Genomic DNA, 25508 nt, shown 5'->3' on the forward strand with positions numbered 1-25508 from the left:
AGTTATGGAAGTCCTAACAAGCAACTGTTTTAATATTAATCAGTTCTGCTTAAACAAGATCAATTTTAAAAGGGTTTGAGTTACTTCCTCCTAAGTCTTCTCTACCCACAAGAAAATAATATTGTTCCTTACTGTGAAGCGTCCTGCTTCTTGGATCTGCATAAGCAGTCTGACATAGCAAAAGCTTTTAAGTATCTGAACTGTAATTCTGTCCTGTGTTCGCTGAGGTGTGCATAAAATGGATTCCTTTAGGTCTGGAGTTGACAATCGTCACATATCGAAAAGAACAGAATCACAGAGCAACTGAGATTGGAAGGGGCCCCTGGAAATCTTTTAGTCCAAGCTCCCTGCTCAAAGCAGGGCCAGCTACAGCAGGCTGTGAATATCCCTAAGCCTGGGGTCTTAACCCCCTCTCTGGGCAATCTGCTCCACTGTTTGATCACCCTCACAGTGAGAGACTTAAAAGCGTAGAAACCAAGAAAAGTCATCAGATAAACAGGAACAAAGAGAGACTGAAATGCAGCACCAGTTTGGATATAGAATACACACTAATGGAAGTCATGGAAACAGAAAAGCTTGAATAAGATTCATTGTTCTTTAACTCACTGTTTAAGGAACGCACCACAGTTTATTGTTCCTGTCATTTTGAAAGCTGGAGAGCTCCTGCTTTAGAAAATCCTCCTGCTGCTCAAAGCCATAAATACAAGGAAGTTAATCCAAGTCAAACATGGCTCAGTTTGGCACTTACTGATCATGTCTAGTGTCGGGAATGCTTCGGTCCATTCGCAGTTTGTCACTTTCTACCTGATTGAACTTGTTGCGGGCGTACGGATCCTGACCAGATCGCACCATGGTAGCCCCAACGTAAGCATCTTGATCAAAGTCTTGCCACCGAACTTTTCCTACAATAGAGAAACAGGAAAATATCCAACAATCTTCATAATTTAAAGAACAGCATGCAGCAATCCAAACATAACTGATGAAACAGCTTGGGTTTTAATTTTGGATCAAAGTAATTAAACCTCAACAGTATTGTTAACAGTGTAACATCAATAGTCACTTTTGCGTATTAAATTCATCTAGAACACCCTGCAAATAAATATAAAATTGAACAATTTTACAGATCTCAATTTATACAAGTAATCACCAGACCATGCTTCATCTTGTCCATTTTGTTTGCTTTTTTTTTTTTTTTTTAACCCCAACTACCACAATTCCCATTTAAATTAAGAAAAACTCCACATATTGAGAAGTGCTAATATGGCAGATGATCTGGCTATAAAGTTACCCAAGTAACTTTCTAAGATCCAGTCCAGACTTCAAAGACTTTATAATTTCATTTACTGTCTCATTACATAAGTAAAACACAGTCAGTTATAATCAAACCATTTGGCAGCAGGCCTTTTAGAAATATAAGGCAACATTACTCTCAAAAACCAGCACTTCATGCAGCTGGGGCACTAGGTTGCTCTCCAATACGACATAACTGCAACCTCCTTTACAATCAGAACTGATTCACAGATTAATCCCTCTTTAACAAGGACCGTGTTATTATGTGACTGGTTGTGGCACTAACACAGAAAGTTAGATTAGCATCCAGCCACCAGGAATGAAGTTCCAGGATTTTCACCATATTCAGGTATAAAACAACGGTATGATACCTACAAAATGTCTTCAAACTATCAGTTCTTCCCTTTGGTTGAACATTTACTTTTTGCTTATTGACAGCCAAACCTATGGTAGCTACAGCAAATTTATACCACCTTTAACTCAAAATCAGAGCTCAAGCTCTAATGTGATACAGACATTCTTGTTTTAACACAGATGTGTATGAGAATCTCCTGCAAGCACGTTGTGGGGAACACAGCAAGTTGTTGGCATTAAAAAAAATATACAAAGCAAAAGCTGTCTTTTTGGGTCACTGTTTGTTACAGATAAGAGGAGTTAATATTAATTGTTTTCATAATTAGCATACAAAGCTTTTGAGGTACTTTCAGTTAAGTTCAGGAAGTAGCAGGCTGTAGATACGTCACTCCATTCAAGCTCAGCTTTTAGACAAATATTACAGCTCAGACATATCCTAAACTAAGCTGATACGCATGGAGGGAACACTAACAGCTCTTAACAAGAGTCAGAGGTTGCTCAGATGTCTCAAGGTTTCCCGTTGCTTGGTCTCTCAACCTGCAGGACATGGAAACCAAGGCAGGCCTCATTTACAGCTTTCTATCCGTAAGCCATGCCCCAACTATGGTGCGTTAACTCCTGCTAGGAGATTCTGATATTGAAAGAACACTTTCCATCATTAAACAAAATAATTATCTGATGTTTAACCAGACCAATACCACCAACTTATTTAGAAATTCTCTATAATCTCAGGATCATCTGAGGAGCTCATCTACAAAAGCAGCCAGGACCCAAGGTGTGATTTGGTTGCCAGATGGTAGTGGAGGCAAAAATATCAAGGTTGGGGGGGAGATGGTTTTGGGTTGGTTGCTTTGTTTTTAAGAAACTTCCAACATCCAAGTAAAGTCAGAGTAAAAGTGCTCATACTTTCAGATTAGTAGTTTAGGAACTAGCTGGTTAATACTAAGCAACTATTTTTATACCTGAATTACCATCCTAAAGAAGTTAAAACATGCACACACACACACAGAGTAGCCAGGACTTGAGAGTTAAACAAAAACAGATTGCAGAACATTTATTAGAGACTTGGTGAAGAAGCCCAGAGGTGGAACTATAGGAAAATAACTGAAGGGAGAAATACAGATTTTCAAACTCCAGTTACTGAAAGAACTCTCAAAAGGAGAGTTCCAGCTGTTGTTGGTAGGCCACAGACTGCCAAGAGTTTTTCTTAGCCTTTCAAGTTCTTTCTTCAAAATATTTCCAGAACTTACTTTGCAAACAAGCTTACAACTCAGCCAGCTAACACACTACAAATAACCCAAATCATTTACAAAAATTACACCGAACCTCACTTGCAACAAAACTATACAAAATGCAGAGTGGCTTGATTTGGGCAGCTGGAAGAAACGGCAGAAATCACAAGATCATCTCCCTGCAAAACTCACTCCCTTAGCATTTCCCAATGCTTTTGCAACCTCCTTGGTAACTAAACTATATTGCCACACTTGCTTCTAATTTACAATACAGCTTCAATCTGGAACATATGTCAAATATTTTCTGAAATACAGGGCATGTCATGTCACTGCTTTTCCAGTCTAAAAATAAAGATTTTTAGTGCATTTTACAAAATATAATCTACACTTAAAATGTATTTATATAGGACTTTCAACTTCCAAACACCCCGACTTCCAATGGATTTTAATGCTATGCCTGCTTCGGGACTGCCACCCCCATCCACTCCTCTAGTTGCCTTCCATCTAGTGGAAAGATTAACTAAAACACAAGAGGTCATGAGGGCTTCACATCAGCGGTATGGGTGATGACATCACAAGCATTCTCCATAAACAGGTTGTGCTCTTTATGAACTACAACATGCAACATGGGCTGCCCACATGGTTAAAAGTGCTAATGGCTCAAGTCAACTGCTGGAAAATGAAACATGGATCCAAAGCTAAAGGGTCCTGCCCTTGGGTCACACCAACCCCAGGCAACACCCCAGGCCTGGGGCAGAGGGGCTGGAAAGTGCCCGGTGGAGAAGGCCCTGGGGGTGCTGGCTGACAGCCGGCTGGGCATGAGCCAGCAGTGCCCGGGTGGCCAAGGAGGCCACCAGCCCCCGGGCTTGTGTCAGCACTGGTGTGGCCAGCAGGAGCCGGGCAGGGATGGGGCCCCTGTGCTCGGCCCTGGGGAGGCCCCACCTCGAATGCTGAGCTCAGGTTTGGGCCCCTCGGGACAAGAAGGGCCTTGAGGGGCTGGAGCGTGTCCAGAGAAGGGCAGCGGAGCTGGGGCAGGGTCTGGAGCACAAGTGTGCTGGGGGGCAGCTGGGGGAGCTGGGGAGGTTTAGCCTGGAGAAGGGGAGGCTGAGGGGAGCCCTTCTCGCTCTCTGCAGCTGCCTGAAAGGGGCTGGAGTGAGGGGGGGGCTGGTCTCTGCTCCCAGGTCACTAGTGATGGGACAAGAGAGGAAACGGCTTCAAGCTGTACCGGGGGAAGTTTCAATTGAATATTAGGAAAAATTTCTTTACAGCAAGAGTGGCCAGGCATTGGCACAGGCTGCGCAGGGACGTGGTTGAGTCACCATCCCTGGGGGTATGTAAAAGATGTGTAGATGTGGTGCTTAGGGACGTGGTTTAGTGGTGGACTTAGTAGTGTTAGGTTAATGGTGGGACTCCAAGCTCTTAAGTGTCTTTTCCAACCTCAACGATTCTATGATTTTAAGTACACAGTCCTGCCTTACTTTTGCTGAAAAAATTGTCACAAAGGGAAGTCATCAACTACATTTTAAAGTTAGAAGTGGTTTAACAAAATCTTTTCGAATAATACGTACTGTTTCTGTTGTATTTCTGATGTACACAAATAGGATAATGTTTAATTTCTTCTGGGGAGTTAGATGGCTCTGTGGTTTCCCAAGTTTCAGTAACTCTGCCAGGTGGAATGAGTATCAGAAAAGGCAACTACATTATTCCAAACTTAAATTAAGCAACTTTGTAACCTCAAATTCAAGCAAATGTGTGTTTACCTGTACTGAGACCTAACATGACAATAAATAAATCTTTTAAACTCAACAGTAAATGAACTGCAGAGTTTGCTACCAGAGTCAAATACAGCAAAAAAAAAATAATACTGAACTGGCTAAGAACCTGGAACCAGGGTATGCTGCAGTGCTAAACTTGGTTTCAATAAGAACTGCTTATTTTACAAACTGTTCTGAACCTGAGAAGCTGAGTAGAAACAAGAAAAAGGTGAAATCTGGTGAAGCTGCTTCTTTTTGTCCCAGGTATTTCCCAACTCTGAAGTCTTGGAGAAGGCAATCAACAAAAATAGTGCAATTCACTGCTATTATTTTTAATAATAAGCTGGTCAATTTTAAATAAGAAGCACTTTTTTTTCTCCGTAATAAGTAGCTGTATTTAAAAAATAGTGCTAGTTTAGTACTCCATTCCAGTTTCCATCCAAGTAGAGCTTGATATAAATCATTTCCAATATATCATTTACCATTTTCCAAGACTAAAACCAGTGAATGCAACACTAGTCCAGAAAGCATAGAGTAAATTCTGAGAACAAAAGGACACCATTTCATAGGGCTAAATTTGCTGAAAAGCAGTGACAGCCCAGTGAGTGTAAGAACAAGCGAGTTTGGCTTCAGAAGCCAGAAAGGAGGCAAGGCCTGGCTCTGGCTCCAGCAGAAGGTCCTGTCAACCATATGCAATATAAATCAGATCTATTAGGGAAAAGTCAGATAACAGTAAGAGCAGCTCAAGGTGAGATCGAAGGAGGAAGAAAAAAGCATAGCAGATAAACCTGCATGCAGCCAAGCAGCAGGCAAAAAGTAGGAATAGATGGATACAAAATTCCCTAAATAGCTTGCACTGCCTCTTACTGATTCAATACAGCTTAAAAGCAGTAGGATGTGATATAAATATGGTTATTTCAACTTACAGCCAGTAAGAGACTCCAAACCTTCATTAAGTAACAAAGAGAGCTGCTGGAGTAACTGCTGAAACTCCTATCATTGCAGAGAACTGGTAATACAGTTTTGCTTTAGTTACCCATGCAGACAGTTTGGGGTTGGTCCTTCTAACCACAAGAGCTAGCATGACTATTTTCACAAAAGAAGAAATAGACTTTTGCAGCATATAAAAAGTCACCAATGACATAGGATAGATACACTTTGAGGTACAGAAGGTAAAAAAACAACAGTTTCACCTTTATATAAAGCCATTTTAAAGATAACAAACAATTCCTTACTTCCAAGAAGTTCTGAAAGATACTACACTGCATAATGCTGAAACCTAAACGACAGGTCTCCTAACCTCAGTGGAAAAGCAAGGCACTTTTGGACCAAAGCCCTCCTAAAATTTGATTGCTTCGCTTTAAAGCAGCACAAAAAAAAATCTGCCCAAACATGAATTCCAAGCTTCATTGCCATAAGGATTCAAAAGTTTGCCTACATGAATTGAAAATAATCGAAATAGTGATTTAAGAGTGCATAACTGTCTGTATAACCTTTGACATTTGGCTAGAGATTCTCGTAGTACTTTGCAGTAATGAGTCTCCTGCCTCTTATTTCAAGCCATAAGAGATTACCAGTCAACAGATGAAATGAAAATAGTCCTGACCTGCTCTATTTTACACATAATTTTACTTCTAGCTTCCACCCTCCCCACTTCTGATGTCTCTCCCTTTCAACCTGTGACACTTCCCACTTCTTCTAATACTCGAATGGCTACTTTGGGACACTGGGAAAGGAAGGTTTTTCAGGAAATGTATAGGGTTTGGCCCAGAATACAAAAACATTCAAAAATGGGAAATAAGGATAGTAGCTGGAAGATGCAAAATTGGCTGACCTATAATCCCAGTGACAATATTTGCAGAGTTCTGTTAAGGCAAAAAAATACTTAGAAAGATCTGCCAGAAACTAAGTTAAGTAAGCCAGGCCCTTCAGCTTTTTAGGATTTATTTCTCAATTCATACACCAAGTAAACGTTTTGCCAAAAAAGCATACATAAATAACCAGAGTCTTGTTTCCCCTCTCCAGAAAGCAGCTAAGCCAAGGTAGGCCAAAGGCTACAGGAAAAAAGGCATGAATGTCAAACAGCTTATACTGTACCAAGAGGCTAAGACTGTAAAACAAAAATCATACCTCACACATTCTTGGGGATGGCAATTTCCAGCTGCTTAGAGGAAAGTTTACCTTAGTTCTTTCTTCAGGACCTCACAGTATTTCAAATGTTTGGCCAAGACAAATTTGTAAGCCAAAGATTAGGATTAATTGAAGAAGAGTAAAACATGTTGTGAAGCTCTCTGATCAGAAGCTGTTCACCTTTTAATGTAAAGTTTTTTAAAAACAGTGGAAAATATTTAAATCCATTTTACTCTTTCTGTATTCCTTAGTCCATGAATTCTAGTTACATACATAATCTCATTGATGTGAAACAGTTAAGCAGCAAAAGTTTTATGGAAGCAGTCATATGACATGAGGGTTCCTTAACAATTTTCTTAGATCATCCTCAAGGCACAAGACCATTTAGTTAAAGTCAACAAAATCCATGTTGCTCTTTTTATTTGCCAGCAGGTGACAAATACTGAGCAAGTATGAGAAAAATAAGGTACACCACCAGCGCACTCAGGAAGAACTGCCACATCAAAAGCCAGACGAAACTAAAAAAGTATGAACCTTGGATGAATCTCCAGTTGGAAGCATGGTCCCAAGGCGACTTGTCTGTTGCCTGCCAGTGTTAGCCATCGAGGGAAATGGACTATTGTACCAGAGGCTTTTACAGCAGCTCAAACCTATTGCAGGACAATACAAACATACTAGCAAAGAATCACGTTCTCTATGGTTTTAAACCCAAAGGAGTAGTGAAGCACATATGGTTTAAGGAAGCTGAACCTTTAAGAATAGAGAGGTATAGGTTGCTGAAGTAATCCTAGCACTTCCAAACTACAAAGAATGAATCAGAACAACTGCTGTATTTTATGGCTTTCAAGGATAAATGTCTTATGGCTATGGATATTTCATAACAAACATTACTGCGATACCTGGAGGTAGCGTTTCCACACTTTGTGCTTTGTCTTCCCCATCATTGCCACGCACGTCTTTCCTTTTGGGGTCGATATCATTTGGGTCCTCCTGAAAAAAGTACATAATCTTTAACATAGTCTCCTTCATCGATTTAAGTTTTGTGTTTTCAAAGCAAATAGCAATAACTCAGCTTTGTGGATTTTAAATTCATGAAGTAGTCCAAGAGAGGTAACTTTCGATTTTAAGATAAATAATTATTGTTTCCTTCATTAGTTCCTTCTCTACTTGAAAACCATAATAAACAGAACAAAAAATTAAGGAAGGCTTTTGCATTTAATTTATGTAGCAATTCTTACTTGGGAGAAAAAAGAATTGTTTAAATAGGAAATATATTAGGAAATATCAAATCATAAATTAAAAGAAAAATCAGTAATACTTAAATGAGCAAGGCAGGCAAAAAGATTAAACAAAACCTGAAGAACGCCCTGCTTTAGCAAGGAATAGGCCAAATAAAGTTATCTGAAAAAGAGAAGTCATGTTATCTAGCACTTATATCCACAGTGACAGCTTTCCAATTGGAAAAAGCCTTCCAAAATATCTGCAAGTTGCTATTTTCATGTATTCATTTCAGTGGAGCTTATCATGGGTTTCACAGGCAACTCCGCTGGATTTGCAATTCCAGTAATATTGATAGTACCCCTTGGGGGGGGGGGGGGGGCGCGGGGGGAGAAGTATTAATAAATTTCACACACCCCCCTCCAAGTTCCAACATTGACTCTAAATCTGTAAAACTTGCTTTCCTTTCAACAGAGAAAAAAACCCCAACCCACTCTTGTATGCTCATTACCAAAAACATACAAGATGTCAAACTCAAATTGGGTCCTTATCACATTGTGCATTTGGAAGAAGTGGAGAAGAGGGTAACTTTAAAAAAAAATTTAATGAGCAACGGTATGCTGATTTGCACACTACATTTAACCAAGTTAGAGTCCCACCAGCTTCTATTATTCTCGCACACTTGCCAAAGGAAATTCTGTTGCCTTTTTTAAGTCTGCACTGAAGAAGTCCCCGCTATAACATTGGGTTATTGGCACAACCCCACTAAAGGCAACACCTTTACTACATCACGTAAGAAGATGCAATACCATGCCTATACTAATAGTGCACCCAGAAACATTACCAGTCACAGAAACCAAGCAGTGCAGAATGGTTCATACCCCTTCTAGGAACCTGCCCGAGCCTCCGGGACAGGGTGAGGGGGTACAAAGTGCATACTGTAAGCTGTCTCTGCTATCCCAGCTCCTAAGCCACACCTGGGAATTCTTTGGGTAGAATAGCACGTAGTTGGAACAGACCAAATTAGTGCTGGGGAACATTTCAACCACAAATTATATAATTTCAGTAAGTCTCCAGGCATGTCTGAATTTCCCAATGTAAATTCAGCTTAAGCATCTACATTAGGTAGGCACTAATAGCTGGGAATGGCGAAAATAAGGCTTCTTAAAACACTGAAATGCAAAACTGAATACTGATGCTTTTCTGTAATTGTTATTCATTTTCAGAGAAGAACAGCCATATAAACACTGTATCAGTTACAAAATGAAACGCTACAAACGCATGGTTTTCACAGAATTCTGCACTGAGAATAGCAGAGAGAGAAAATTTGTCAAGGTTCTTATACTACATGCATCGTATGGTTCATGTTTTGGGTTATTGGGCCTTGTGGAGGTCTTAATGAAGATTAAAGGCTTAAATGAAGATTAAAGCAATAAAAATAAATAAAATACAAACAAACAAAAAACCCAGCACATTAAGAAAATTATTAAGGCTTATGCAGGTGAGGGAAAGTATCTTCCACTGTGCCCTGCGTCCCACCAGCACACTGAAACAGAAACTTTCTGCTTCTGGAAAGTTGTATTTCACTAGTTACTTGGCTTTGTGCATCAGGTTAAAGATAGCAACGCTATGGAAATACTTAGTAAGTGCAAGTATCAACCGTAGCTGGAAGAAAAAAAATCTTCCCAGTAAGAATGCCAAGTTTTGCAAAATTCTACCAAGCTCTTCACTGTCCCAAATTACTTTAACAGGTTTAAAATACTTATGTATGTTGAAAACTAAATGCAAAACATCCATTAAGCAGCCAAAAAAAATTACAGGGATTTCTCCTGTAGTTAAACAAAAACTACAGAGAGCTTCCTTATTCTCCTTCCCTCCCCTTTAAGCCTTTAGGGGAAAACTGTCTTCCCACTAATCCTATCAGCCAAGGAACACATTCCATTAAGCACGTTTATTTATCAAGTTCTTCCACTTCGGTTTTGTTGTTGTCGTGGGGGTTTTGATTTTTTTTGTTTTGTTTGAATTAGCACAAACTACTATTAGATTTAGAGATCTAATAGCTAAGTGTCATTGTAAATTCTTATAAATTTGAGGCTTCTAGGAAACTACTTGGGTACAGCCTTCAGAAATTCTAGGGGGAGTCAAGCTGCCAGGATGAAAGTTCCCAGTGCAGACTGCTGGACATTCAGCTTGCCTCCTAGGCCTGCCTATAAAACAGCGTAGTGATAGGAGAGTATGGGAGATCAACCTCGAACCTTTGTGCTCTAGGCTAGGGCTCTGTGGAATTTTTCTTCTTCAAAAGTAGTACATTTTAATGATTTTTAACATAGACAACTCAGCTAAAACCGATGTTCTGTTTTAAGCACTAACTTTCACCCAATAAAGCATGTGGAAAGTACATGGGGGCATCCCACGCCTTTTGGGGGACAACAGTATGTTCTATCCTTTGGAGAGAACTCAAGGGCACAAAAGGATAAGAAAGCAGACACTGAAACCATAGACATAAATACAACCAGTTTCTTTACAACTCTAATTGTAAATCGCTCCAGCATGTTAATTTGGTGCAGCAACATACGAATAAACCATATGGTCAAATGACATTCCTACTTCGTCATCACCACAGGACAGAGTTGATTTTTCAGCTTGCTCGGAATGAAACAAAATCTCAACTACTAGTGTGATCTTAAAAAGCTCCTTGCATACAATGACTAATCTTCTTGGTAGAAGACAACAATGCTTGCACCAACAGAAGTCTTTCATCCAACAAGTTAAGCTTAAGGCAAGACTGAAAGCAACTGAAACCATTTAAGAGGAGACACAGCTCTTAAATCATGAGAACACAAGAGAGATTTAATTAATAAAAAATTAAAAGAAAAGGCTAATGCGCTCTCTATATTAAAATACTATTTGTGCTTAATACTTTAAACTACTATTTTCCTGACACACTAAAAAAACTGGCAATATCAGGCTACAAACTAAACACGTAAATACTGTAAATACACCTGAACAAGTATTTTGAGCGTAGTAAAAAAAATAAAAAGGTAGCTGGCGAACTAGCACAGACACTAAACATCAGGCACACGTGGAATGCCACTAGAGTTCGTTTGTGGTCATTATTCAGGCAGTTATTTTCTCAGGCCAAGACACATATAGCAACATCAAAACAAGTACACGCCAGCTATAATGCGCATGTTGCGGGGATTTGGCACACGCTAACTTTACCCATCATGTCACTGTTTCCCATTAACTCCTGATTCAGTAACAGACGACATGCAAAGAAACTGAACTGTAACCTTTTTGACTCCATTCAGTGGGAAACCTTACAACAGTACTGCAGAAATATTTTAGATGTACCAACCTAAATGAAATGTAATTTTTAAATTCAGTTATCTAAACACTTTTAGATATTTAGAGTGGGTGGTGAGCTACTCCAAAAGCTCAGAGGTTAAGGTGATGTATGTTCGCTTACCAATTTGTTAAAACATTCCTTGCTAACCTGAACCACAATACATTATGGTTAAATTGAATAGATTTTGTTGGTTTTTACAGGGGTTTTTAGGCTGATTAATGAGTGCAGTGCAGCAACTTTTTTTCAGGACATTGAAAACTCTCTATGCCTGTCCTGATTTTGGCTGGGATAGAGTTAATTTTCTTCCTAGTAGCTGGTACAGTGCTGTGCTTTGGATTTAGGATGAGAATAATGTTGGTAACGCAGGGATGTTTTAGTTGTTGCTGAGCAGTGCTTACACCAAGTCAAGGACTTTTCCGCTTCTCACGCCGCCCTGCCAGCGAGGGGGCAGGGGGGGTACAACAAGCCGGGCTGGGGCACAGCCGGGACAGCCGTCCCACACTGGCCAAAGGGATATTCCACACCGTGTGACAACATGCTGAGCAAAAAACTGAGGAGGTTGGTTGGGGCCCTGGGATGTGGCTGGGCATTGGTCAGCAGGTGGTGAGCAACTGCACTGTGCATCACTTGTTTTGTATATTCTTCTATCATTAGTATTAATTTTGCTTCCTTTCCTGTCTTACTAAACTGCCTTTATCTCAACCCATGAGTTTTACCTTTTTTTCCCCCCCGATTCTCTCCCCCATCCCACTGCGGGGGGAGCGAGCAAACAGCCGTGTGGTGTTTCGCTGCCTAACGGGTTAAACCACGACAACGCCTCAGAAAGCCTACATCAGCTTACAAACCTCGCTCTTACCACTTTCTTTTCTGCTCAACTCACCCACTCCATTAAGACTACCCAGCAGATAGTGTTTGAGTCTGACTCTCAAAACTGGAGTTTCATACTGCATCTTTGTCATATCTCAAACTCAATTTCATGAAATGATTAGTTACACATTTGCAGCTGCTCTGACTGGCAGGGGAAAGGCAGAGGGAGGTAGTGCAAACGCAAAGCAAGATTCAAAACACACTTTTAGAGCATTTCTAGACCTATATAGCAAGAAACAATCGTATTCATCGAGAAATTTAAGACTAGTGTCGTTTTAGTTTGGAAACCTATAATTACACACAGACCTACATTAGTGGATAATTTCATTACTATTACTTAGATCTTCCAAGACCACTCACCCTTCTGGTTTTGGTATAATTGTTTGCACTGAATACTATATTTCTTACAAGCGTTACAGATCAATTAGTGTTTTGTCAATTGTTATTTCACTTGGCAGAAAAAAAAAAGATATTAAACTGATCCAAGTCCCTAGGTATTGCTCCTATAAAAGAAACACTTAAAACCACTACAGTTTTTCCCATGTCTTCCAATACTTTCCTTTTTTTTCCCCTTTAATTCAAGTATACCAGATTTGACATTTAACTGCTATGTATTAGAACTCATTAAAGCAGAGATTTCTATCCTACACTGGCTTCCTATCAACAAGAGGACAACTTACCAACATGTAACATCCCTGGCTATATTAAGATATCACCTTACAAGTGGCGAGTCAACACAGACTTCGGCAAAGCTCTTGTGGTTGAAAACATCTTAAGTGGGAGCCGAGTGTGCCTCCCATACCAGCCATTCCTCCCACAGACACCAGATGCTGAGCAACACACAACATTCGGGCACAGGAGATGGTTGGGAGCTATAACTGCACCAAATGCTACGTGGACAGCTGTTCATCGTTTCTTACATGGAAATGGCAGTGAGCCAGGTGGAAACATCTCACAGACTAACACACAGCGCTATCCAAGGGCTAAAGCCACTCAGCTATCCTAAACACACGTCAAACCAACTGCTTTGCTCCTCACCATGTACCAGCACAATTTTTCAAAGAAGTTCACGCAGAATACAAAGCGGGGAATTACACAGAATAAACCAAAGTTCTACTTACCTTGGTAGCATACGCTCGGATAAAATAATCGAGAAATATGGCTTCATGGGACAAAATACATGCTAAAGCTTAATATCTGTGCTGGTACTTGCTTTTAAGATGTTGGCCAAGAGCCAACTGCAGACAGATTTTCTTCTACTGATGATTTTCTAAGAGGAAGCTGAATACTGGCAGCATCTTCGAAGAGCATCATTTGATCCAGCTGGCCTAATACAAGGCTTCGCTGCATCATGCAGTACAGATCAGACAGACCAGCTGATTTTGGAAGAGGTGCCCTCGCTGCAGCAGACACTCCTCTCAGCACTTCATATATTTCTGTTCTGATCATGTACTTGGGGCCGGATACTCAGAAGCACTTTGATGTTATGTAGAGCAGCACTTGGCATTGCAACGGTTTAATGCCTGCTACAATTCAGATCCCTAAAGCAAGCATGAAGGCTCCTTACAGAGCTTAGTTACCTAAGAAAAGAACTCAAAGCCAAGCAGTCAGACAGCTGCCTAAGCCACAGACGCAGCCAAAGCCCAATCTTCATCGCTACTGCTGGCACTTAATAGATACCTCTTTTTTCCTTCCAATTCAGTTTACGATCTCTTAATAAGACATCACTTGAAATGCATATAGAATAGCTAAGCAGGCTCTGAAGTCCCAGTTCCTCCTAACCCAGGAGGACCTTCAGCAGAGGACAGAGTCTAGCGTGTCGGCTTGCTTTCCGACCCAACGCTCACTCGCTGCCTTCCAAGAGGTCTTCAGAAACGTGACTCCAAGTCTCTCTTGCTGCAGTAAATTAATCCAGCTTTCCTACGAGCCAGGCAAGTGCTCTAGCCATTTAATGTAATTACATTACGGGGCACCCGTGTCTTCCCTTGTCAGGAGAATTGTTTTGTATGAAACTGAGATAAAGTGTGCTCTGAGAATACCTGGAAGGCTGATTCTTACAGGCAAGACGAGCAGGAAATATCCTGTAAACAAATGCTGACTTCTTTTGGTTGCCAACTTGCTTAGCATTAATAAAACAGACATTTCCAAGTACACCAATAAGCAAAATATAAGTAACCAGAACAACAAAAATATATATACACTTTGCAATATTTGATTACCACTGTTAAATATAACATCTGAAATTATTACAGCAAAGATTATTTAATTTTCATTCTTATTCCTTTACTCAGTTTACGTAAATTGCTGCCAAAGGTACATTCCTTTCATATGTTTGAATATTCAAAACAAAAATAAAAGCTTCCAGCAGGGGGGAACAAACACAGGTACACCCCCCACTCATGCATACAAGGCAGCAATTTTAAGTTCTCAAAATAAGGAGAAAAAGCAATCAAGATTATACTTTGATGGCTCCATATATAGGAAAAATGTTTAGATATATTCGCAGTGAATGCACTCAAAACATTTTGTAAAATGCCAATTATTATAAGCTGTAATCTCCAGGCAATATTAAACACCTTAGTGCCCTACCTTCTACATAATTTTTACCTTTACTTATGGAAAAGTACATATTTTAGAGCTTACAGGCAGTATTTGAAGTACCAAAACCAACTGTAAAACCTGACATTTTATAAACCCAGAATGGACTAGACAAAAAAAAAATGCTTTATCTGAAGTTTCTTGTATACATGTTCTCTGAGGAAGGTCTGATCCAACTTTGCCACAGAAGACTTATCTGTACAGCAAATGGGATCAGCTCGAAGGTCTGGTTCAACTTCGTTTAAGATTTCTGGGCACAATAACTTAAACTGCTGAGAGCCAACAAGCAACAGAAACCCCCAGGTAGGGCAATTTAGGTAGTAGGCTTTTAAATGTATGTAAGCTGTTAAATATTAAGATTTGCATTTCAGTATATTTTAGGGAACTAAAAAAATTTGAAGATAACCTAAAATTAACTACAATACTTGTCACCAAATGCCATCATCGATTTAAGGTACCCTGAGTTAACTGATTAGCTGCAAACGCTATGCAATTTTGGACTGTACTGCAGTATTTAACAACAATAAATTCTTCTGTAAGCATGTGAAATCACATAACATGATCCTAAAGGTATAAAAACACCACAGCATTCTTACAGCTCCATTCAGGTACCAGAATTCAGGTATCCAGCTCCAGGTGACCTCTGAGAAATCATGTTCCCTTTTCCCTGGAGATTTCATCCACTCTAGTAGTTAGTGGTCAACCTTCTCACCTACCAAGAAAAACTAAACGCTACTTGCCTTCCAAACTTGGCAAGCTAGCGTGCCAGCACAAAGAGGAAACAAAAAACCCACAAAACAACCCGCAAATCCAAAAAAACTACAACACACCCTTCATTTTCTTCAGCTGTACAGCAAAGAAAAAAACCAAAAACCTACTGGAGCTGAGACGACAGTCAATACAGTGCAATAACACACACTCCCGCACAGACAAACCATGGGTGGGTAAGAATGCATCATCTTGCCAGAGGCTACCTCTAACAACATCAGCCAACCCAAATCTACCACACCTAAAGAAGCCCTACCAACCAAGCAGAAGTGTCCCAAGAGGCGACCGCAGCCCGAAGCAGGACCAGCACCTGCTGTGAAGTGCCCAAGGACCAGAAAGCAAGAGAATCTCGCTCCAGCTCGTGGGAGAGACTGTCACCTCTCCACAAGTACAGCAGAGGCGAGGGACAAGTCTCACGCACCAGAAAGAACACGAATGCAATGGAAACACTGCAGAGGAGCCACTAAAAGGCTTTGCTGTTTTTTTTAAGGTTATTCAAACATCATTCATGAAGCTGTGTGAATGTATATGGGTGGATGGCCAGCAGTGGGGGGAATGGGACAGGGAAAGGAGCAGAAACATTTAAGGGTACTGGGACTAGTGGAAGAGTAAACTCTCAAGCGCAGCAGTAACTTTGAGAGCAAGGAATCCTCTATTCTAATCTACCCCTCCGACCTCTAAGGAATCCTGTAGTCAATTCTATCCCTCCAGCTTCTAGAGATGGCAGCACGGAGGTATCTTGTATTACCTGCTAAATTTATCATGTCTTGAAAAATCTCACTTGTCTGCACTACCTGCTATAGAATATGGAAATAAAACAACACAAAACATTTGCAATGATTATTTAAATTCAAGATAACATCTAAGTCTATTATCACTCAATTTTAATTCCTGAAAGGAAAGGCTGATGGAGACAAAAACAAGGCGTTTCTTTCAAAAATTAATTCATGTTTTTTAAAAATAATGTTTAGAACAGCCTTCTATCCTGAAGTTATCATCAGTGCAGGCACACAGTTCCACGATTTACACAGTAAGTGCACACTCAGCAGCAATGGTGTTTATGTTGCTCTTTTAGATGCAGTAGATGGAGAAAAAAATTCCAAGACTAAATTAATCATAAATCATCCTCAGTCAAAAGGAGTTGAGTGATCTGACCTGTTACACACATGCTTAAAAAAACAGCAAAAAAGAAGGGTCAGGAAGACGCCATAAAATTTTACCATTGGCAACTTGTTAAAAGCATCTTGGCATCTCCCATCTCCACCTCCAGGGAGTGTTTTGTGATTGTCTCATACAGATTAAAAAGTATTTTGAAGTACATACCCAGGTAGCAGCATTAATTTTAGCATGCCTATCTCATACCTACTGCTCTTCCCACACTTTATAATATTTGCAAAGAATATTTTAATTTTTTGTTTTACTATTTTAATGGATCAGTTTCTGGAATGGGTCAAGGTAGAAGGAGTGGTGACAGGTCCCAGAAATGCAGGGCATGGCTTGATGCACACACAGTATCTGCTCACCGTGCTTCTTTCAAAGTCCATAACTCTTGTTTGAGAATTACTGTACGTATTCATTTTCTCAGTTGAGCACTTTCCAGGATGTGAAATCTGAACATTCAAGTAGCTTAATACAAGTACACAGAGCCAATTCAGATCCAAGAGATACAGCAGACACGTTAGTAATTCAAAAAATTAATAAGATTAGACTAAACCCCTGTTTAACAATCCCAGTTGATTTTACTTACAGCAGATGCAAGATCCCATGGAACAATAGTCCAGCAAGAGGAGGAAACCAGAAGGACAACATAAGCTTAAACTGCTGCAATGCTTTGCAAAGCGAGCATTGCTCTGGCAGGTCAGCTGCTTTAAAGGCCAGCTGTTACTGAAAGGGGCTTCACCACATCTCCATCCTGAGCTGCGGGACTGTCCCCACTTCTCCCCTTATAGACACTGGTGTGGCAGATCAGGCGATCCAATTCATTCAGCTGACTTGACAGTGAGCTGGGCAGGGGGTGTAGAACGTGTGCGTGTGTTATTTCACTGGCTGGGCTTTTTTTAAAACATGAGATCAATCACTAAATTATCTGAGGTATTTGATGCAAGCAGCAGCCAGGGTAGCAGGGAAAAAACGTGCTGAAAGGGGTGCTCCCATTACAAGTAAGGGATTACAAGTTTAGTTACAACATTAAACCACCCATCACTCAAAGCCACTACATATTTTTCTGCTTGAAAGAAGGTAATTACTCCAACAAATGCTCAGGCATGATTTAATGCCATGTCTTCTTAATTCTACAATATCAGAAGTGTCTGATGAATTAGCCTGTATTTCAAAGACCTGTCCCTAATCCTCTTTGAATTCAACTCATCACTACTTGCTCTTAGCTCCAACACTGACTCTCTGAAGAAGGGGGGAAAAAAAAAAGAAAGAGAAAAAAGCTTTTCCACAGGAGAGGTAAGATAAGCACAAAAAGCAACGGGTGTGGTGCTTCATTTTAATACTTACACACATGAGTGTCTTGTATTTTCTGGAACTCCAGGAAACTGGAGTTAAATAATTGAAACAAAAGCAAAGGATTAAATAATTAAGCAGAACTCATCTTAAAATGTATGTATACAATAACTTAAATATATTGAAGTATTCCAATAACCAGGTATTTCCAGTTCTCCATCTATATACTTCTGAAGGAAGCAGCAGGCAGTCCTTCAGCTGCGATACAAGAACCAGCTGGGGCAGAATGGAAAGAAAAAAATCCCATGCCTTTACACACAACTTGAAGCACAGAGAGGAGAACAGAAAAGCAATTATAGCTAAACCCTTTCCAGCTTAATTTTCTTTTATAAATATTTGAACATGCCCATGTAACCGAGATCAAAGGGATATGCATTTATCAGAAATGCACGTTTATGTGAAGGCAGAAGCGTGGCAGTCGTTTCTGCAGTTTGTTATTAAAGGGAACAAGGTGACTATTTTAATAACACGACACAGAAACAGGCTCCAAGAGAGCTATTTTGGATTAGGAGAAAGGATTTTAAAAAAAAAAAGGAAACAAAAAAATGAGATGCATTTAACAGGCTGAGTGTTTTGCTGGATCAGATCTGCAGGATTATGATGCAATGACGCAACACAACATTACACCACATTTTCTCAGCCCTAACAGAAGGTTATCACAAGCATATAAAGAAACTGAAGATCGGATGAGATGAGGGAATCAAAGTTGCTGCGTCTTGGATCTTTTCTGTCGCATGCAAAAGCACTGCTTTGTTCTCTAAGAAAACAAGAGGAAAACAAGAAGCAAGACTGACTCAGAGTCTTAACCTTTTTTAAAAGGGGAAAAGGTTGATCTTCAGATTCAGAAACTGAGCCACTGAAAAAATAAAAGAACTCTCTCCTCCTCTCTCTTTCAAGGAGGACATCTTTGAACATGAACAGATGGAGTAAAGCCCAGAAGTCTGAAAAATTACTTAGTAATTCCTCTAATTAAATAACCTTATGACAAGCTTACATTTGACAGATGACTTATGCCTTCAATAACTCTCTGCATATTTTCCCTTCCATCCCAACATCAGGATTTATGGACAAGTCTCTGCAGCTCTGGGCACACGACACAGTACAGGCAGTATCACTATTTAGTGTTTAACTGCATCACTGTTTAACTGTAGATTCTTATTTTTTAAAAGTCAAAATGAAAAACATTGTCCACAGCAAGTATAATTTTAGTACAATCGAAAAATTGATAATAAATTATATCTCTGCTAATGCATTCAAACATTAAAGGCTCCATCGTACAAAATTCACACAGATAATTGCCAATAACATCTTTCAGTTTTGCCAGACCTAGGTAGCATCGTTCATCTGAAATACTCTGGACTACTAATCAAAGCTAATTCCCATAATGAAAACAAATGCCTATCACAAACCAGACAAGAACTGTGAAAGGCAGACCCCTGCATTGGGAGTCACATCACCACAAAGGTCAGGGACATCTACAGTCCCTTCTAATTCTTTCTGCCAAATTTTAGTACTAAGATTTAAGGACAAGGGGGGATGGACACATATTGCTCTTGGGGAGATTTCAACTGGACACGAGAGGGACATTCTTCACAGTGAGGACAGTCACCACTGGAATAATCTCCCCAGGGAAGGGGTTGACTCGGCCACATTGGACACCTTCAGGAGTCGTCTGGACAGGGTGCTGGGCCAGCTTGTCTAGGCTGGGCTCTTCCCAGAAAGGTTGGACTAGATGGTCCCTGAGGTCCCTTCCCACCTGGGATTCTGTGTATCTGGAGTAGGCAATGCAGACCTTTGTATCTCTGCTCAACACAGAACAGAACTATACAACATTATACCTTTGAAAGACACCATTCTTCAATAAGGCACTAAACGTGCCAGACTGATGCTGTTACAGAAAACCAGTGTCAGAGCACTCTATTAGTAAAATTTTATCCACGCACAGACCCGGTGCTTGAAGGCAGGAAATCAAGCACCTCGCCTTGCTGCCGTGCATTCTGCCCCTAGCACGCAGCGCTGCTTTTCCTCCGAACAGCGCCCCATTAGTTTGTCTGTACTTTTCTGAGAAAGCCTATGTCTTCAAGTTGGGAATCGTGTATAAACGGAGCCCTTTTGATATAATTTAGGTCCTGTGTGCAAAACCTTCAAGATTTCTACTGCATACCAGCTATATATATCACACCTCAGAGAGCATCGCCTGCAGCTGTGAGACAAAGCTAACAATACACAACCTGTACATAGGAAAACAAGTTTTTCAGGGTTGGGGGAAAGTGTTTAGAAAAGACCAGTCAAGTTACTGAAGCATCCCAGGAATTCTGCACACTTGTAAGCAGCAAGGTGATTTCACACTACACAGACTGAAGTTAATCTCATTCTAAAGAGGTAGGAAACCTCCTCCTGGATATTAAGGCCTAGCAAGAAGACGATGGCAGCTAAAGTCTGCTCAAGTTACGGCCTATTTATCTGCGTCCCTCAGAGAAGAGGTCACCAACTGGGCAGCCTTCGCTGAGATCTCACACAACCTCCACAAAGAGCCCTTATCGTAGGAACTGACCTAAGAGGAAGCCAGAACTAAAGGCTGATCCAAGCATGACAGCTAAACCAGGTGCAGCGCAGAAAGCTTTTGTGCTGCTCTCAAACCTACGAATAAGGAGAAGTCTTGGAATTTAACAACTCAAAAGACCCCGACAGGAAAGATTACTCCAACTCAGATTCCACTTTAAGGCTGCTTAACTCAAACTACTAGAAACTTCTCAAAGCCGAAATTTAAACCTTTCTGCAGGATTTTATGAGCTACCATTTTCTAGAATTCACTAGCTCGAACAAGGGTTTTTAGTACCAACTTAGAAACGGAACGTTAGCCTTAACATTGGAAATTGCCAAAAGATGTGGTAAAAGGCATCACCTGTTTTGGAAGTCATGATTGGTATATAAAAGATAAGATATGACGACAATACGTACTACCCCACTCTTTTCAACAGTGAGCTCTCTGCCTCCTCTGACTAGATATGCCCATACACTAACTTTTAAAGTCTGAAGTCATCCCAAAGTAAGTGAGGAAAAAAAAAAAAAAGGATTTGAGGAGAAAGATTCCTTCAATTCATGTGCATGCATGCACATACATATATATGCACACACAGAAATATATACACACATGCACACACACAGAAAGAAGTATCCTTTCAATTAGCAGCCAGAAATTCACTCAAATCACAGGCTTTGTGGTAGAAAATGGGGGCAGGCACAGGGTGGGAGACCAAATGCACTTCCAAAGCACTTCCTAATAAGTAATTTGAGCTACCACCTGATGACAGAAAAAAAATTAATTGCCCTCTGGCAAGTGAGAGAAGAATTTAAATCCTGATCACAGCACAACAGCAAATAAAGAGATACATTACCCCAAAGAAGAACAACAAAGGAGAAGCAACAAGATTTCACAAAAACTAAGAAAAACACATTAATATCTACTGTCTTGAACCCAAGCCACAGAAGCTTTCTCAAATTTAGCTGGTCAAATAAAAAGGTGTCTTCAGCTTCTGAAAAATACATTGTCACGTGGATTAGAAAAGTCCTTAAATGATACTCAGGAAAGACAACATATGTCTATACAATAGAAGGTAACTCCAAATCATAAATTAGCTTCAGTAAGAATATGGTTACCAGTTTGATGCTTGTACTGACCAGCAGGCTTCATATTGAGAAATATCACTGCACTACTGCAAATATTTTAATTACTCTACACAAATATACTAAGTCATGCATATGTTGGTGGTCAATCAAGCAAGATACAGTCAGGTAACGCAGTAAGTATCTAACACTACAAATCATTTTTTAAAAACAGCATAGTTCTCATGATCATCAAGAGTTTAATGTTTCATCAATAGATTATTACTTCTTATTTCTCGTCATTTTTCATTTCATTTTCTGTAACAGTCAAAACAGTAGTAGAACAGACAGAATGAAATAGCTGATGTGGTGGGAAAGGAGTGAGGTTTATTTTAGTATTGGCTATTCCACAAAACACTCCGGAAAAAAAAGATATACACTTTGAGACAGCAACATTTTCTTTCCTTGCATCAGTCTGAAAACATGAGGTTTATTTATGCCCTTGCATACATTGTGGATGCAGTCCTCAGTTTTGCACAGCAGTAACACCACTTCACACCCGAAATCTGACTCATCTACTCTTCTCCGATTGTTATCTGACTGGAACATCATCTCTACAGGATAGCAACTTTCTTTCTAGCTAAAAAGGTGATAGCTGTCTTTAAATCAGCCTCAAACTCCATTATGAAGTGCCACTGTGTTGACTAAATTTATCAGAGATACCACATAAAAAAAATAATTTTCAACACTGGACTGTGCAACCAGATTGCTATGGCTGTATTTTCCACTTTTACTGATTGTAGAGACTGTTTAATCTCTTTTATACAGAATCTCATTTTACGCAGAACTCAAGGCAGACTCATACTTTCCAAACACATAAAGCTGTCTAGCCCCAACAATTCAGACAACAGGGGGATGAAGGGAAAAAGTAGCAACGTGGGACAGATACCACACGTAGATATCAAGACAGTTGCATCATTGGCTTTTCAAATCACTTTATCACCGTTCTTTCAAATCATCTGCAATTCCTCATCACAATGAGGCATTAGAAGTGTCAAGTTTCATCAGCCAGTCCTTTCACTTCAAGGCTGAATGGTAATATTTCTGAGACCAACAGGTTATAGCTGTGGCCAGCCAGTATCTCAAGCCTGAAAGCTAGATCCTCTAAGGCAAAACAACAAAAATCACACCCAAACCAAGCAACTCTTCTGCATGTTTTGTAAATCCTAGAACAGGTTGTTTCACCTAAAAGATTTAGAGGAAAGAAGAAGTTGTTCATCAAACTTGGAGGGATTCAAGCTACATGAGTCCAAAGTTCTCAGATACTGTCTTTTCTTCCTAACGGCTTGTTTTGAACAGTGCGGGTAATTAACCAGGTGTAGTCAACTGGCTTCAAGTTTCAGGCCAGTCACACTATCCAAAAGTTAGAGCCACTAGATTTTTAAAAGACCCATACATAGCTCTAATTTCTTACCTAATTTTGTTCATATTTTGAAAAAAAGCACCAAAATATTGAGCTATAGCATACAAGTGAAACTGAGCTTCAAAGAGGTAGTACTTAGCACAGCCATACTTCTCACTTACACATAATAATTCAAAAGCTTTTTCTAGACTAATGAGTAAATATGATCTGTCAAATTCCTTTAAATTCTGACTTACATAGCCAGGTTAGGAGTTGAGTTGCAGCCTAAATGCAGCTTTACCATCATTTCTAAGACTTCAGTAAGACTAGAATAGATAACAGAACCATGCAAGTAGCAGCATTTATAAACTAAGGCCATGAGAAATTAAGCTTTGTAATCTTAACCCACAAGGAGTTACAAATATTTCAATTCACAATTCCTTCAGGGAAGCCAAGCTGATCTGCCCTTATCTACAACATTGTCTAGTTTTAAAGAACTTGACAAAGATGAAATATTGAAGTTATTTAATTGAACAACAGATTCAAAAGCTGGAGAAGAAAGAAGAATAAGGAAGGAAAGAATGAGACAGTCCATCAAAAGTTTTCTGGGTCAGGAGGAAGGCTAAAAAAACCCCAAAACACTGACACACAGAGATGCAAAAAAACACTCCTCGAGAAAATGAAGAAAAACTACAGAACCACAAGCAACAATTCAAAGTAAGTATTTTTTTGACATTTAATTCTCACTACAGATACATATGTTTCAGATAACAGCAACTTTAAAAGGTTTATTATTAAAAACATAGACCACTTGAAAACTCATTTATTTTGCACTTGCAGGAAAACACAGATAAAGACAGAGACATAGATTAGGTCAACTGCTCTCAAAGCGCATGCTGTTCGGTTGATGGATATTATTCACATGTTGAGACTAAAGTTGAAAAAACCTGAAGCGCTAAAGAAAACTCTGAAAGATAAAACCCCCTAAATTTACACGAGCACTAAAAGCAACATTCGCAAATAATTTAAAAAGGGAAAGGAGGGGGAGAGACAGGTTAACTTCTCCAGCTACCGAACTACTGAATGCTACTTTCTAAAAGCCAAGTATCTGCTGCTTTTTGCCAGCCCCAAGCAATATTGCGTAGTGACTCCAACCCTTTCCACTCACGCACTCACACTTCTTCCCTCTGACAGGACGAATCAGTCCTTAACACCAGAGTTGAATTCTTTGATGCTCAAACTGATCAGGTGCCACTGAATCCCACTGCAACACACAGGAGCAAGTTACAGCAGTGGTTTCTTACATCACCTTTAAAAGCTGCCAGCTCTAACATCAAAACCTGTCCTGATCCTGTGTTTTACACGGCTGTCCCTTTCCCTTTCTCAAAGTGTTTGACTGCTGGCATTATAAGGCGTTGCTTACAGTCGGCATTAGCTGCACCTGTAAAACTTATGAATGGTGATTTGGGATGGCCATACTTGCTTCTAAACAGTGTTTACATATTTTCTCCTGCCGCTTCAGAGCCATGCACCCAGCAACCACCATTTTTACAGTTTCTTGTGCTTGTGACTCCTCTACCATCAGCACCTAAGGCAAAACACTCAAAACCCCATTGTCAGGCCCATAGCCAGTGCTAACCATTTGTTGCAGTGGCACATATTTGGAAATAATGGTGAGATAAATAGAAAGGTCTCTAAACTTTCTTATACAGAGAGAAATGTAATTGGCAAGAATTTCCCCTCATAAGTACAATAATATAATAAGTTTGCAAAACTTGTTGCACAAAATTATTACTGGGTTTATTCCTCTATCAGCTGCTCTCATTACTACCAAAGGAATTCCCCTCTTTTGGCTGGAGCTACTGTAAACAACAACTGGCCCACTGCTAAAGGTAAGGCAGGTGAACTGTCAGACGTAAGTGGCAACTTAGAATTTTAAAATCATATTTCAGTAGGTGAAAACCAACAGAATACTGAATATTTGTTAAAATCCATGACCAACAATGGGAGCAATAGGTTTTCTGTTATGGAAAACCTTTGTAAGTAAATTGGTTTTTAATCAGGCTATTAGTTTAAATGCTTTTTCAGATGCAATAATAAGAATGTCTTATTAAACCCATGACTACAAGCAACTTTGAGAATAATCTTGGTTCATTGCTTGGTTACAGTAAGCCTGAAGCAGTGCACACAGACAGGTTTATTAATTAGTTTTGGACACAGGAAGATCTTGCATTTACGAAATCAACGTACTTGAGGCAAAGATAAACTTACACAGAAACTCATACACTGCAGTTTACACTCCACTTTAACAGAAGGTATTGATTCTGTCTAAAGAACCAGTTTATTCCACTAACTACAAACCACTGCTGCTAACATCACCAAAGAGAAACAAGGTAATTCAATTTTTAGATTTTCAAATATGTGCTTGT

At 39.8% G+C, this 25508-nt stretch overlaps 1 protein-coding gene across 1 annotated transcript in view; it reads right to left on the reverse strand.

The window, feature by feature from the left end:
* GALNT2 (polypeptide N-acetylgalactosaminyltransferase 2) overlaps positions 1-25508 on the reverse strand; it is a 99235-nt gene that overhangs the window by 36953 nt on the left and 36774 nt on the right. The window contains exons 2-3 of the mRNA XM_064445671.1: positions 7660-7750; positions 749-902 (exon numbers count right to left, since the gene is read on the reverse strand). Coding sequence (XP_064301741.1) covers positions 749-902; positions 7660-7750 — 245 coding nt within the window. The remainder of the gene's footprint in view (positions 1-748; positions 903-7659; positions 7751-25508) is intronic.

The sequence above is a fragment of the Phalacrocorax carbo genome, chromosome 3, assembly GCF_963921805.1.
Source record: "Phalacrocorax carbo chromosome 3, bPhaCar2.1, whole genome shotgun sequence".
Taxonomy (NCBI): domain Eukaryota; kingdom Metazoa; phylum Chordata; class Aves; order Suliformes; family Phalacrocoracidae; genus Phalacrocorax; species Phalacrocorax carbo.